A 17273-nucleotide genomic window follows, 5' to 3' on the forward strand; every position below is an offset into this window, starting at 1 on the left:
ACTTCTGAACATTGTGGATTTTCTAATGTATCGAGTACTTCATTTCGTGTTAATTTCCATTATTACTTGCAATGTTATTCGCACAACTTTATAGTTTCTAGCTAGAATGTTTGCATTTGCATTTGTCTTTTCTTTTCCTTTTTCGCACTTCTCATTTCATTCGAATTAAACAGAAGAGTGACAGTAAGTGAATACGGCAAAACTTCTAACACACCTTATAGGACTCGGGACAATTCCAAAACAATGGAGGATTGGGAAAATGTGCACGAGGAAGTGAAGGAAGAAATTAGCCAGGTGAAGGGTGAAACTAGCCAAATGAAGGATCAAATAGGTCAGATAAGCAAATAATTGTGTGGAGTTCAAGCTAGAGTTGCAAAATCTAGTTGATAAGCATTTCTTGCAAGTTTTTCATGGAAAGAAGGATGAGGAGGTATTGGCACAAACTGATCAAGAGTTTAATTTAACCACACCAGAATCTTTAGTGATTCATTTCACTAGACCTGCACCTTCTCTCACGGAACAAAGAAGGCAACAAACCATGGTGATAAAAACACCCTCATCTTTTCCTTATGAAAGTGACAGAGTTGTTCCATGGAAATATAGAGTACATGAACTTGGTGAGGGACAACAAATTGAAAACACTTCTGTGCATGAAGGTCCAATTGTTGAAAATATATCAAGTCTTGGTGGGATAACAAGGAGTGGTTGTTTCTTTACACCACCATATCTAAGGAAGGAATGATGCCAGAGAAGTAAAGTAAATGATGGAATTGAAAAAGCAAAAGAGATATTAAGAGGAAAGATGATACAAGTTCCGGAAGAATGCAAAAAGGATAAACAAAAGGAAATATCAGATGAAGAGGCTTGTGAATTCTTGAAATTCATCCAACAAAGCGAATACAAGGTGGTGGAGCAGTTGAATCGTATGCTAGCTCAAATTTTGCTTCTAGAATTGCTCATGCATTCAAAAACTCACCGAAAATTGCTAATGAAAATACTTAGTGGGGCTCATGTTGAGCAAAATATTTCGCTGAATAGATTTGAAGGGATTGTTAACAATATTATCGTTAATGATTTCCTTACTTTTTCAGATGATGAGATACCCGTTGAAGGATGTTATAGCTCGTGTGTTGATTGATAATGGTTCTTTCTTAAATGTGATGCCTAAGGTGACACTGGAGAAGTTATCACGTGATAAATTCCCTATGAAGCCAAGTACTATGATTGTGAGAGCTTTTGATGGTAGCAAAAGAGAAGTGATGGGAGAAATAGAATTGTCAGTTCAAGTTGGTCCGTGTGTATTTCAAATGACTTTTCAAGTAATGGACATCCTACCGGCATATAGTTGTTTACTTGGTAGACCTTGGATTCATTCTGCAGGGGTGATGCCTTCCACTTTGCATCAAAAGTTGAAGTATGTAAGGGGGGATAAAATGGTAACATCTTCGGGGGAAGAAGATTTTTTAGTGAGTGGTCCTTCATCTACTCGATATATTAAAACAATAAAGGAAAGCTCTTGAGACGACTTTTCAAGCTCTGGAAACTGTGGGGAATACATATGTTGAACCATTTCAAATATAGCCATATTTATCATGTGTCTCTCTGATGATGGCAAGGGTTATGTTGAGAGAAGGTTATGAATATGGAAAAGGCCTAGGCAAAGTCGGACAGAGACCAATATTTCCATTGAAAATTATTGAGAACAAGAATAGATACGGCCTGGGGTACAAGCCTACTAAGGAGGACAAAAGAAGACTAATGGAGGAAAAGAAAGAACGAAGCTTAACTCGCTTGCAAGGTCGGGAGCCAAGGGTAGGAAAGATCTCTATCTGTGACTTAAAGAGGAGCTTTCGTAGTGCTAGATGGATCAATACTAGTCAAGTGGCAGCCATTGAAGATGAATTTGGGGAGGGAAGTTCCAGCTTGGTACAACCCTGTCCTCCAGACATGCAGATCGATAATTGGAAAACCGTGAATTTATCCGTGGTGTTTAAGTTCAATCAAATGTAATGCTTGTTTTTTCTTTTTTGTCTAGTTGTTCTTTTTGTTTTTTCTCCAAAACACTTTAGGATGTCTTTATGGACTGGTTCTATCTTTCTTTTTTCGTTCAATGTGATGTTCAATTATGTTTGCTTTCACTATATACTTTGTTTGTCTATTTATTTTCTTTTATAAATCCAAATAATGCAGATATGACAATGAATGTTTTGAAAATAATGATGTCAATATTCCTAATTTTGAGCACCTTATTAATAATATGGATGATGATCATGAAGACGATTGGGAACCTTCTTCTGAGTTGTTAAGGTTAGTGGAACAAGAAGACAGAGAAATAAAATCCTATCAAAAAATCATTGAAATAATTAATCTAGGGGATGAAGATGAGAAAAAGAAGGTTAAAATAGGTAACAACATGAGTAAGGAGGTACGAGGAAAATTATGTGATTTGTTGAAAGAGTTCAGAGATGTGTTTGCTTAGTCATACCAAGATATGCCTGGGTTGGATACTGATATAGTGCAACATAAACTTCCACTTAAAGAAGAATGTCCCCCGGTTAAACAAAAATTAAGACGGATGAAACTTGAAATGTCACTAAAGATTAAAGAAGAGGTGAAGAAGTAATTTGATGCAGGATTATTGGCTATAGCAAAATATCCTCAATGGGTGGCTAACATTGTCCCTGTACCCAAAAAGGATGGTAAAGTTCGAATGTATGTTGATTATAGGGATTTGAATCGAGCTAGCCCTAATGATAACTTCCCATTGCCACATATTGACATCTTGATGGATAACACTGCTAGATTTTCATTGTTCTCTTTCACGGATCGATTCTCAAGTTATAATCAAATTAAGATGGCGCCGGAAGATATGGAGAAAACCACATTTATTACACTTTGGGGAACATTTTGTTACAAAGTAATGCCATTTGGACTTAAAAATGCTGGGGCAACTTATCAAAAAGCGATGGTAACTCTTTTTCATTATATGATGCATAGAGAAATTGAGGTTTATGTGGATGATATGATTACTAAATTTAAATCAGAAGATGATCACATCGTTAATTTGAGAAAATTGTTTGAGAGGTTAAGGAAGTTTAAACTCATATTGAATCCAGCTTAATGTACCTTTGGTGTAAAATCAGGAAAGTTGTTGGGTTTCATTGTCACTAAGAAAGGGATTGAGGTTGACCTAGATAAGGTACGACCAATAATGGAAATGTTAGCTCCTAATACTGAAAAAGAGGTGCGAGGGTTTTTAGGCAGACTGAACTATATTGTTAGATTCATCTCTCAATTAACCTTCACCTATGAGCCAATATTTAGATTGTTGCGTAAAAATCAATTTGTGGAATGGAATGAAGATTGCCAAGCAGTCTTCGATAGAATCAAACAGTACTTGCAGGATCCTCCCGTACTACGTCTGTCGATATTGGGGAGGCCCCTCATTTTATATTTAACTATGTTAGATGAATCGATGGGTTGTGTTTTAGTGCAACATGATGAGACAAGGAAGAAAAAGCATGCCATTTATTATTTGAGTAAAAGGTTTACAGGTTGTGAACAAAGATATTCTATGTTGGAACGAACTTGTTGTGCATTAACATGGGCAGCACATCATTTATGTCAGTATATGTTGAGTCACATTACTTGGCTGATATCCAAGATGGACTCAATTAAGTATATTTTCGAAAAGCCTACTCTCACTAGCAGATTGGCTCGGTGGCAAATGCTGCTTTCAAAATATGATATAGTTTATGTGACTCAAAAAGCCGTTAAGGGGAAATGCTTTAGCAGAATATCTGACTCAATAGCCCATTGAAGATTATCAATCTATGCAACCTAAATTCCCAGATGAGGACATTCTTGCCCTGTGTTGTGAAAAGGAGGGTGGTCATGAAAAGGCTTGGATATTACTGTTTGATGGACAATCTAATGCACTTGGACATGGAATAGGGGCAATGCTCATTTTGCTAGAGAATCATTACATTCCAATGACAGCAAGGTTGTGCTTTAGTTGTACCAACAATGTTGCAAAATATGAAGCATGTGCCATGGGTATTTTGGCGGCTATCGAGTCGAAGGTGAAGGTGTTGGAGGTGTATGGTGACTCGGCATTGGTGGTTCATCAGTTAAAAGGGGAATGAGAGACTAGAGACCAAAAATTAATCCCTTCTCAAATATACATTAAAGGATTAATGGAGCATTTCGATTCCATTGAGTTCCATCACATTCCACGAGAGGATAATTAATTAACTGATGCTTTGGCCATCTTGTCGTCAATGTTTGAAATTAGTCAAGATGAGGAAATGCCGATGATAAATATGAGGAGTTATGAACAACCAACATATTGTTATTTTATAGAAGAAGAATCAGATGGTAAGCCTTGGTATTTTGATATAAAGCACTATATTAAAACCCGAGAATATCCTGAAACAGCTTCTGAGAATGATAAAAGAACCCTAAGAAGTTTAGCTTCGAGTTTTATTCTAATTGGGAATGTCTTGTAGAAAAGAAATCATGACATGGTACTCCTCAGATGTGTCAATGCAAGAGAAGCAAGGTTGATATTGAAAGAAATTCATGAAGGGGCTTTCGGTAGACACATGAATGGGCACTCTATGGCTAAAAAGATTTTAAGAGCTGGTTATTTTTGGTTGACTATGGAAAATGACTGTTACATGCATGTGAAAAATGTTAGACCTATGCAGATAACATTAATATAGCTCTTACAACCTTAAATGTTCTATCTGCACCATGGCCATTTGTGATGTGGGGAATAGATGTTATTGGAGCCATAGAATCGAAGGCGTCAAATGGACATTGTTTCATTCTGGTTGCAATTGACTATTTCACCAAATGGGTGGAAACTGCTTCTTACACCAATGTTACCAGAAAAGTGGTAGTAAAGTTTATAAAAAAGGAGTTGAAATGTCGATATGGGCTGCCTAATAAAATTATCTCTGATAATGCAACTAATCTAAATAATCAAATGATTAAAGAGTTATGTGAAGACTTCAAAATTCAACATCGCAATTTGTTTTACGTTCTTTTGTAAGTGTCTTTTGACATCACACTAAGCTTTTTGAAATAAAATACCATTGGTTTAAATCACGAAGTACAAGTCATTTAGTATAGCCCAAAGTGGTTCTTGAAGGGTGTCATGGAATTGAGCAAAATAAACAAAGAAGATCACAAGTCGAAATTGTTTGACTATGCAATTGCAAATACAGTGCATCACTAGAAGAGGCAAAAGAAAGTGAAGAGAATTAATCAGAGTGAGGAGATATGGGTTGTCTATGTTTTGTGGCATTGAGGGTAGCAGATCAAATACTTCCTATTTTGAAGCATTTACACTCATGTTGTTTGAATCCTCCAATTCATCAAGATTTCCCCAAGATAAAGGATTTGCCAAAGAAAAGAAAACATAAATAGTACACACAAATAAAAAATAAACAATGATATGTGTCAGATGCCATTTGTTTTTATCACTAAGTTAGCTCTTTGAAGAGAATGGGGCAATCAAGTTTTAAAATGATGTGTGGCCATCTTCTCCTCATCCGAAAAAATGATGAAAAATATATTTCTATTGTACCCTCTTTGAGCTAAAAAATAATAATTCGTTTATAAAAAAGCCCTGAATAAGGATCATCAACATGTCAAGAATTGCAAGGCTATTACAAGGACTCAATTAAGTGAAAAAGCATTTCAATAGAAAAGCCAAAAATTGAAAATACAAAAGAAAGTCATAAATTAATAAATCTGAATGGCTAAAAAAAGAACTTGAGAAGAAAAAGATGAGAATGAAGAGAAATTTAAAAGTTCAAGACCTTAGATAATAGCCGAGGTGATGATCTTGCAAATGATCTTTGTTACAAAATGTAAAAGCCACTAATAATTTATTTGGGCCTCCAATACCTATTTCTTTCAAAAACCTTAAGCCTAGGCCACGTTACAAGCTAATAAAAGTCCTCACTGATTGAAAAATGTCTGTTAGATTTTGTTCATGGGAATAACTTAGAAACAAAAAGAATTTGGTTTATGACACATCATTGAAAAAAGGAAAAAGAGAGAAAAAAACAAAAACTTGGTCAGTTGTTAAATTTAGTCAAAAGTTTTAAAATGGGGCAATCCTTTTCGATACAAGTTTTTCCATTGAAACACGGTGTTATCACAAAATTGAGTCAACTGTGTAACATCTATCCATGGGTTCAAACATACATGAGATGTATTGTGCATCAAAGAAGAGAATGTAAGGCATACGGTGCTCTTATTCCACGCAAAGATTTGCCTAATTCCTCATGGTTCTGATATACAGTGTGAGGCGTTAATGAGAAAAACAAATTATGAGTATGCATTGAAATTGATGATTGTAAAAGCAAATGATTATAGAGACATATGTCTTCTTAAAAAATGATGAATGAATGAAAAAATGAAAAATGAAATGAAGAATGAATGAATGATTGAGGATGAAAGGGAAAGAAAAATGAAAAGACAAAGGTTCTAGGTGATTCATGCATAACATGCATTCATATTGTCTAAACTAGGATATCATACATTCAATTACGTTTTCTATATCAAGGCCCTCTCCGATGGAATGGTTATTGATTTAATATGTCTATATCAAGATCCTCTTAGATAGAATGGTCATTGATTTTCATGTGTTTTCATATCGAGCCCTCTGCAAAGCAATGGTCATCAATCTTTCATATCAAGGCCCTCTCCGATGGAATGGTCATTGATTTTGTATGTCTATATCAAGACCCTCTTCGATGGAATGTTCATTGATATTCATGTGCTTTCATATTTAGGCCCTCTACCATTCACGAAACATAAGCCTACAAACCTCCTCTACCCTCGTTCACGGGACAACAACAGTGCAAAGAGTGGAGCAGTGATAGAAACAACAGTGCAACAAAGAATATAAACAACATTCAGAACCAAGAACAGGGGATAACAATGATAGGAACACAAAGCTGAGACATTAAATAAGGTATGCAATCTTCAATCTTCAAATTCTGCTACGAAGCTTCATTCCATCGTTGTTGTGCGTTAATGGTATGAATTGCAAATTCTTTTATCCGATGCTGCTTGAAATCGTTAATCATTCAATTAAAACTGGAAAATTGGTAAAATAAAAGAGAATTGGGTTTAAGTAATTTGAAATAGAAAAGAAGTAGAAAGGATTTGATTTATTGCTAGCAAATAGAGGTTTGGTAGTGAACATTTATATTCCAGAAATCATGGGGTAGCCATGGTTGGTGTTGGAATCATTTAGTAAAGGTGGTTCGCGATGGTCACCGGTGTTGCCAAGGTGGTCGCGACAAGGGAGATGGTGAGTCACGATTGAACTAGTGTTGGATTCCGGGATGATGCGATGAATGTGATAACATGTTGGCGTTGGTGACATCGTTGGTAGCATTAGGGTCGCATTGCCGCTGCTAGCAGTCCCATCAAAGTCGCGGATAGAGGTGCTGGTTCGATGAGGGATGCGGCATATGGATGGAGGCAAAAATTTATAGCTGCCACTGTTGTTGGTGATAGTGGATCTGAGAGTGGTTGTTGTTGCCGTTGTTGTCGCCATTACTTCCGTCGCTGCTGGTGGTATAGGTTTCGAGTTAGGGCAACAATGGTGTTTTGTGGAAAGGAAGAAGATGAAGTAAGGGTTAGGTCTCAAGTATGTTGTGTGTTTTGTTAATTAGGGTTAGCAGATTTAATTTTTTCTTCACACACCTCCATAATTAATTCACGCACCCCTGTTTTTTTAATTAAGGTTAGCAAATTCATTTTTCTTCACGAACCTCCATAATTAATTCACGCAACCCTGTTTTTTAATTAAGGTTAGCAGGTTTCATTTTTCTTCACACACCTCCATAATTTAATTCGTACACCACTACTTTTAATTTTGGTTCTGGTTATTATTTATTTACTTCATGCACTCCCCAATGTAATAACCCCACACCCATTACATTAAGTTTTATTTTACCTTATGTAAGCATACACCGCACTCCTTTAATTTCCTTTTCTAGATTAGGACGCGTTTACTTTATGCACCACGCGTTTATCATTTATGCACTCCCATCTTCTATTTTACCTTTTTTTTTAATTAAATATCATATTTCAATTGTACCATTTTCAAAAATAATAAAAAATATTTTAAATTGAAATAAAAATTAAAATAATTTTCAAAAATGATAAAAATAAGAATCAATAAAATTTAAAATTATTTTCTTTATTTTATCTTTTAGTGTCTAATCGGTCGTTCGCGTCACACGACATTTCTTTTTAAATACAAAAATTATAAAAATAGTTTTGGTATCTAATAGACCGCTCACATCGCACGATAATTCTTTTTTAAATATAAAAGTCATAAAAATTGTTTTTGTGTCTAATCGACCACTCGTGTTGCACGACACTACTTTCAAAAAATACAAAATATAAAAAAAAATTGTGTCAACTCGTCCGCATGTGTCGCATGACACTTATTTTCAAAAATGTCAAAAGACATTTTAAAAAAATTAAATATTCTAATTAAGTTTTATAAAGAACTACGTAGCATTGATTTCTCATTTTTAATGAGAATACGTAGGACCAAGGTTTTAACCCATGTTGGGTCCCATTCACTCAAAATATATGTTTGTTCAATATTTTCTTATTTTTGGGAAAAATAAATATTATAAAATAAACACATCTCTTTTGCAAATTTAATTAAAGGTACCGTCTTTGGGCGGGCGCTGTAGGGTGTTAATTATGGTGGCGATTGAATGGAAATGTGTGCTACACAAAATGCTTGGCTTAGTTTTACAATTTGAATTCTACATATTTACGTGTGTGGGGGGGGGGGGATGTATATATATAATGGTTGTTAGAAAATATTTTTAGCTTATACTGTTGTGTGTTATGTTGTTGTTTATCCACCTACTATGATTGTATATTATATATGAGTAGAGGATAATGCAGGTGGGAAAGGTGCGTAATTGTGAGACTATTGAGGAGTGAAAAGAGAGTAGTCATAGCTTAAGTATATATACTTTGAATCATATAAATCCTCTTGATTTTTGTAATTTATATGTTTTTTTATTGCTCAACACTCACACACACACACACACACTCGGGGTGTCTCAAGCCTTATACAAAATCTATGATAAAAACCCAACAAATTAACCCATTTGTGCCTACCTACCAAAATCCTTCTATTACAATACATAAAACCAAGCTAATATGGAATTTATATGTATATAGGAAAATTTCAAATCATGTTTTATCATGGAGGATTATATATGGAAATTATATACTTATAAGTATGACTATGATTAATACTTAGGTTGTAATACTTTAATAAGTAGGGTGATCCTACTTAATACGGGTGTTACATATTGCATCTTATAACTTATTATACTTGTTTTTTCTCTTTCTCTCTCAAAATATCTGATAAGTAGGAAAAATACTTATTATTCATGTTTGATTGAACCTTTTAATTGTATTCAATTCATGTGTTTTTTGGGAAGTTTTAGGATGTTGTTAGGTTTATTTTAGGTTAGGTATATTTTGTCTTTTATTTTGGATTATTGTATAGGAAAGTGAAGGATTGAGAACAAGTGAGGTTGTATTGCCAGGACCGCGTCACCCAACGAGGAGACAGTTTTCTGAAGTGGTTATAGTTTTGAAAGTTACACGAAAGTTACCATCAATTTCATCCATCTTTTTTTCTCTAGATGCTTAGGAGTGACTAAACTCCTCTTTCATTGGGGTTGGATGTAATGAACTTGTACTCCCTGTAATTTTCTTATGCAATGTAATCTCTATCTTTGTTCATATGTGTTATCTCAATTATCAATATGCATGATGGAAATCTTTGTTATTTGGTTGTATCTAATCATTGGGAAATGAATTGGAACTTAACCACGGATAGAACAACCATGAGATTGGGTTCTAGGAATAGATGTAATCTTTAGGTCATTCTAGACATCGAATATTAATGCAAGTCATGTGTTAAAATAGTTAAGGAATTAATGTTTTGGCACATTGACTTAGAACTTGCTTATAAGGAATTATGGCTAGTATGCTTATGATGTGAATGTTTGAGCAAGATAGAGAGATTTTGTAGGAAATATTGTGTTAGTATGGTTCATGAAATTCAAGCTTAGTGAAGTCTTTCCTAAATTATTCCATAATTTTAGTGTTTAACAATTTTGCATGTTTATCTTGAATTAAACCAATCTTTAATGTTGACATCATTGCTAAAATTAGTAAATAATTACAATTAGACAAACAAACATAAATCCCTTGGGAAAACGATACTTGGACTTCCATTTTACTACTTGTAACGAATTTGTACACTTGCCAGAGTTAACAATATCAAATGACATATATGAAAGATGTACGTAGATATTTTTCTTATTCATTAAAGATAAATATTATTTATTATTAAAACAAGGATATAAGAAAAAAAATAAGGTGATACACCTCTTATTCATATAATACTAAGTTTAACTTCACCTCAAAGAACTAGAGGATTACTACGTTATTTGCACCTATCTAAGTCCTCTCAGCTCACTAGTGTTAAGAGCTCTCCCCTACAGGATCATCTACTCTTGTGTAACCCACAATCATAGTAGATAAAAACAAAACAACCACTAAAAACCATAGTAAGTTATTATGTTATCAAAGATTTTAACATCAAAAGACACAACCACACAAAAACTTTGTATATGCAAATTATGCAACTACAATTATTAAACATCAAATGACTACTTCCAAAAGACTTGTGTGTTAAATCAAACATAAAAAAATTGTACCTATCATGTGAACACTCATTAGATTTTGCCAAATGCCACCCTGGTTCTACTCGGTCATCAACACATCAAGACTTATGTCCTCATCACATGATAGGGTAAATTCACTATAATCCGCTATAATGGTTCTCTTTTCCACTAATTATACAATACGAACCTCCACTAACTCTAACCCCTATATAATCTTCCTTTATGTGAGTTGGAATATCTAGTAGAGTCTGGATAATCTCTTTAAGGAGTCCTATATCCAAAACACTATTTAAAACCACACATATTAGCATTTACCCCTTGGAACTACCACATACATATTTCATACAAAGTTATCATTCAACACATAGTAGATTTTGGACATTGCTTGGGCTCTATTCCCTTCATCACACCCAGGCTCTTCACAAACATCTCATTTTTACAGTCCAAAGTCATTTCCTTCTCATTGAGCGACCCTCCAATTTACCCAGTGAGAGTACATAATATCATTTATAAAACACATGCTCGCCCATCGACCCTCCTCACTCGCTTAGTGACTACCTCCAAGAGCACTTGTTTAACGAGTCTTTTGGTCACTGATTGAGGTCGTACTTGACCAAATAAAACTTGAAAATATAGTATACTCGATAAATTCAACCAAGGTCGTCTCTTAGTGACCAAACATTTCATTCAAAGAGCTTTTCAGATGCAGTTCAACACAAAAAAGGGGGTTGGCAGATTCACAATGCTAATCAACATATTAAATTAAATGCAACAGTGATTAAAAATGTATTGACATGCTTGATTCAAACACAATTTCACTTATCAGAGGCCACCAAATTAACACCAATGCCTTCTCTCAATCCATTAGATAATAACCCATTAAGCGAAAGTAACAATCCAGCTTCATTATACAATTAAGCAATGCATACATCCATGAATTTGTGTTAGTTAAGCTACATACATTAAGCATGAACATAACCTAACCCAAACATATGCAATTAATTTGTAAATTAAGCATAAACAGATGAACCACATGCATTCCCCGAATTCATACAAAGACATGGCAGATTTCACAAAACAAACACAGTCTCAAAGCTTTATTACATTTTTCATCAAGGAGTCAATACACAAACTTAGCAACACATGGTAGTAGAGCAATTAAACACTTCAAAACAGAATTCACCAAAATAGAACATCAAACCCTAACTTGGGTAATATCAAAAGCAAATTCAAGAGCAAAAGAGAGTTATAAAGCTTTAATGGAACGAAAATGGTTGCTATGATATAAAAACTGAAAACCCCATACATGGGTGATGTTCCAAGTCAATACAATGCACAAAACAAGATGCCCAAGCAAGCAAATGAGTTCAAAACATAAAACCCACATTGGCTGCTGTCAAATGTGCATAAAAACGCTAAAACCAAGTGCTAAAATGTGAAAAACAAAAGAAGGCACCTCCATGATCACCCACCAAAGCTTAGAAACGTGAAAATGGAGAATAGGGGAGAGAATGGTCACATCACCACATTTCTACATAATTACAAAACTGTCATTCTACCACTCAGAATTACAAAAATGCCACTATGGGCTGAAAAATGTTGGCCCAATGACGTGGATAGGCTGACTAACATGGCGCATATGTGGCAATGATGTGGAAATCATGTGACAACTCTCTCTTGACCTCAAGATAAATGTTCAAGCTCCAAAATATGCTCCACATAATACCTAAAAACAATTAGAAACAAAAATTAAACCAATTAATGTCAAATTACTCAAAATTCGGAATAATGGCCAAACGAAGCCTAATTGAGGAAAATGCACTAACAAAAGACAATTAAGCACTAAACAACCCTCAAGAATAACACAAAAAGGTAATGAAATAAGGAAAAATAATGACTCAACAATCGCCTAACGACCCTCTACTGGAGCAAAAATCTCACATTTTCGGCCAGTGATTCAACCCTCGACCAACATTACCCTAAGTTATTGACTTTCAAAGATTTATTTTTGCCCAACGACCATTTTCATTGCCCAGCGACTAAACCCCTGAGAGTTTGTCTTCACAGGCTCCTCTAATGAGTGTTGGCTCGCTAAGTGAGTGAAATGTTTGGAGCTCTCTATAATCCCACATTTTTATTTTTCTCAACGGAAACATGGCTCTCCCAACAAGTCTACATAGAACCAGAAACCTACGAAGTATATCAGTTTGCACCAATTCATTTCTAAAGGATTTTTATCTCATTTATATACTAAAGTAGTTACTAATCAATTCAAAAATAGATCTTGGAGTTAATTCCACCCAAATTAGTATACTTTCTCACATGCTTTACCAATTTCAAGCAGTTCTGCATTCACATCAAAATACCACAAAACATATAAAAACATAACCAAACATCTCAATCATATAATCATAGGCATCATAAATCAATAATTCAATCATTCACATCAAAATCATATAATTGAAATCATTGACAAAAGCGACGACGTTTGGGGTGTTAGCGAGAGGAGCGACGATGCTGTTGAGATGATGAAGAGCGGCGACACTGGCATTGTTGCGACGACGAAGAGCCACGACGTTAGGTGTTGTGACAATGAGGAACAACGACGATGGTGGTTCAATGAAAAATGAGGAGCAACAACGACGAACTTTCGTGGTTTAGTGGTCAAACAGTGGTGGTTCAGTTGAGACAACATACGACGATGGTGGGACAAGCACTAGTGCAGAATTTCCTTTTTACCTCGCCTTATATGCTTCGGTTGGCCAGGAACCGAAGCATATAATGGTGCGGTGGCATTTTTGCAATTCCAGCCAAGTTTTATGCCTCGGTTCAGCTAACACCTGAAGCCAAAGACAGCTATAGGCCTCGGTTCGCGCAAAACCGGTGCCAAAGAGTGCTATAGGCCTCGGTCCAACAAGACCCGAAGCCAAAAAGGGTCTGCATTTTTAAAAAACTGAAGTAGTCATTAGGTGTTTGGCCTCGGTTCAACAAGACCCGGTGCCAAAAAGGGGTATATGGCTTCGGTTGTTAGAAGAACCGAAGCCATAGAGTTTATTTAGGGTTTCAATTTCGCGAACCCTTCTACTTCCCCGTGCCGCAAATCTGCAACTCCTTCCTCTCTCTCTCTTCCCGCAACTGAACCTCGACGAGAGATTTCTTGGAGGCGCACAATGAGGCGAGGGCGGCGGTGGGCGTTGAGCCGCTACGGTGGAGCGAGCAGGTGGTGAACGTGACGAGCAAGCTGGTGCGGTACCAGAGGGACAGGATGGGGTGCCAGTTCGCCAACCTAACCGCCGAAAAGTACGGGGCGAACTAGCTTTGGGCCCACGGCACGGCAGTGACGGCACGCATGGCGGTGGAGGAGTGGGTGAAGCAGAAGCAGTTCTACAACCACACTGACAACTCGTGCGTGCCGAACCACAAGTGCGACGTGTACACGCAGGTGGTGTGGAGGAAGTCGATGGAGCTAGGGTGCGCTCAAGCGACGTGCGTGAAAGAGGATGCTAGCTTGACCGTTTGTTTCTACAATCCTCCAGGGAACTACGTTGGGGAAAGCTGTTATTGTAGATTCACAAACCACCATTGACAATCGCTGTTGCGGACGAGAACGCCTCCATTGCGCGGCTGAGCCACCGTTGACACAATGGCTTCGGTTCACAGTAGAAACGAGGTAGAAGAATAGTTTTATGGCTTCGGTTCACACCCGAGACCAAAAGCCATCCCTTTTGGCCTCACCCTAATATGTCTCGGTTCTGGAACCAGGGCAAAATATCAAAAACAATCGGGACCAAAAGCCCTTACTGCACTGGTGAAGGGAGAAAGAGAATTGTGCATGTGCAAGCAAGTGAAAAGATTAAAACTTTTTAACCTAGCAGGAAATATAACGACAATTATTAACTTAACCGTCGTCAAATTAGAAATACAATGTCGATCATTCAGAAAACTATCTCTATTGAGCAATTTTGCATGTTTAACAACAATTATTTGAAAATTGTCGTTGTAAAGTTCAACTTAATTACGATGTTGCCATGCATTCCTATTTTACTGCTCTAGTTATATAAACATCTTTATTCAGCGTAGTGGTTGTTTTTTCACCCGTGAATATTAATAATAAAAAAAAAAGTGTATTTGATATAGTATTTGATAGATAACGAAAATTATTATCCAAAATTGATAATTAAAAAATAGAGAAAGTGTTACTTAAAGGTGAACATTTACTTATGATAAAATAATATTATCGTAGTTAATGGAGAAGATAATATCTTGCCCCATTTATATTTTGGATAAATATATAGAAAATGAAAATTTAAAAGAAAAACAAAAAGGTGAGAATAAGAATTAAATAAAGGTTAAAATTAATATTTTAGTTTATAAATTCTATATCAATTATCGTATTTGATTTTTAAATGGATGTTAAATTTGCATTTATTATTATTAACGTATTTTCCTTCACGTGGCGCTTTTTTATCTCATAAAAATCTAATCAATAGATATATATGACAAAAATGGATAGATTTGGTATTTACGAAGTAAAGGATTAAACTTAAAATCTTCCTTTCAATATGATAAAGCCGTAATAACTTATAAGTTTAAAATAAAACCAATTTAGAGAAAACAAAATTACTCAGTTAAAAAACGAAAAACTAAAAACAAAACTAATAACGATCACCCAGTCTAAGAATTTTGGGTCAACAGAATTTCTTCACCAAACATTACCACTTCACAGGTTTTACTAGTCAAATTTCTTCACATTTTCTTTTCTCACATAATTTAATATTATGAATATCCATAAATTCCCATGCTCATGGTCCTATTACAAATGGTTTATGGTTTAGGATATTAACAATTTTCACCAAAAAACAAAGCAAATGATATTGACAAATCAAATGAACCCTCGTTTCCAATTCCTTTCTACATCAACACAAAGCGTAAAACACTGTGCATAACAGAACTGCGTACGACTACAGAATTCAACAGATTCTCTTTCTCTTAAAAAATTATTTTCAACAAACTACTAAAATCAATCCCTGGAATCCCCAACTTTCCGACCAAAAAATCTAACACAAATTAAGAAAGAAAAAGCACAATCAAAGAGACTAACAAAAGTAAAAACAAATAAAAGACAATAAATGAACCGAGGTTGAAGTTCAATCAAAAGCATTTATACGATGTAAGCAAGTGAACGTGGAATTACACGAACAACAAAGGCACAGTGAACATGTTCTATTCTGTTACAGGTTGGAATTTGAAAACAGAACACGATATCTATCTACGATTGATTACGAATACGCGAATTCATGAATCGGAGCGAATCCATTGGCCGTTGAGCCACTCCTGGTGAACCCTAATTGCGGAGGAGGGGTACGCGATCTCCTCGTGAGTGGTGGAGAAATAAACGTAGTAGTGGTGATCGTCGACCTTGCCGGAGACCTGACCGACCCACCAGCCGTCGTTGTCAAAGGCGTCGACGCGCTGGCAGCGGGCGAAGGAGGTGGCGGCGGCGAGGGGCGGAGGCTTGGGGCGGAGCTCATTGGGGAAGAGGGTCTCGGTGAGGGGCCGGGACCCGTCGTCCTCCAGCAGCGTGTCGTAGCGTACGACGTAGAGGCCGTTGTCGAGGCGCGACACGACGGTGGCGAGGTAGTAAGAGCCGATGAAGCCTTCCTCGTTGCTGCACACCTCCACCTTGTCGCCGTGGCGGAAATTCACCTTCTTCCGCGGTGGTCGCATTGAAGAAGAAAAGGGTTCTTGAAGGTGCTGGGGAAGTTGAACACTGTTGTGAGGCAACGGAGAAAGTGTTGTTTGTTTCTGCTGATGGGTATTACGTTTATCTCTCTTTTTATATTGTTCTTCATTAATTCACGTTTATCTCTTTTTTTATATTGTTCTTCATTAATATAAGTATCTCATTATCTATACATAAAGATTAAGATATAAAAGATTTAATTCTCAAAATCACTATATAAATCTTTAATAATACTTATTTTTTATTATTTCATTATTTGATAACATAAATATTCGTCACCGTAAATTTATTTTTTTAGTTTCCAACGTTTTATTTGATTTGTGTTTTTGTATATTTGATTTACTCATGTAGATTTCTTTTTTTAGAATTTTAAAGAATATAATGACTCTTCGGTAATTATATATATATATATATATATATATAATATTATCATAAAATTAATATGTCATGAAATTTATTTCCATTTTTTATGAATTATTTTATTATTGTGTAAAGACAAAAAAATTAGTAAGAAAATAATGATTTTTAAAATATGGCATTCGATTATTTTATTATTTAAAATTGTTAGACTATAAATAAAAATTTTATTAATCAAATTTTATTTTTATTTTATTTTGATTTTAATTGTAATTTCCTTTTATTTCATCGTATTTTATTCTATTTTTATTGCAACTTTATTGATTTTAATTGTTAAAGAGAAGTGTTGTTTGTTTCTGTTGATCGGGTATTACGTTATCTCTGTATATATTGTTCTTCTTTAACATAAG

The 17273-nt window shown here is 35.4% G+C and overlaps 1 protein-coding gene across 1 annotated transcript; it reads right to left on the minus strand.

Moving 5' to 3' along the window:
* Positions 1 to 15903: 15903 nt before the first annotated feature.
* On the minus strand, positions 15904 to 16579 carry LOC114170075 (DUF724 domain-containing protein 3-like). Its single transcript, XM_028055556.1, has one exon. It carries the CDS (start codon positions 16488 to 16490, stop codon positions 16059 to 16061), a length of 432 nt encoding a protein of 143 aa, XP_027911357.1. The 5' UTR covers positions 16491 to 16579; the 3' UTR covers positions 15904 to 16058.
* Between the last annotated feature and the right edge of the window lie 694 nt (positions 16580 to 17273).

Source organism: Vigna unguiculata, chromosome 11, assembly GCF_004118075.2.
Source record: "Vigna unguiculata cultivar IT97K-499-35 chromosome 11, ASM411807v1, whole genome shotgun sequence".
Lineage (NCBI taxonomy): Eukaryota > Viridiplantae > Streptophyta > Magnoliopsida > Fabales > Fabaceae > Vigna > Vigna unguiculata.

Excerpts from the sequence above, each read along its gene's own strand:
- LOC114170075 (XM_028055556.1), bottom strand. The coding sequence starts at position 16,490 with ATGCGACCACCGCGGAAGAAGGTGAATTTCCGCCACGGCGACAAGGTG.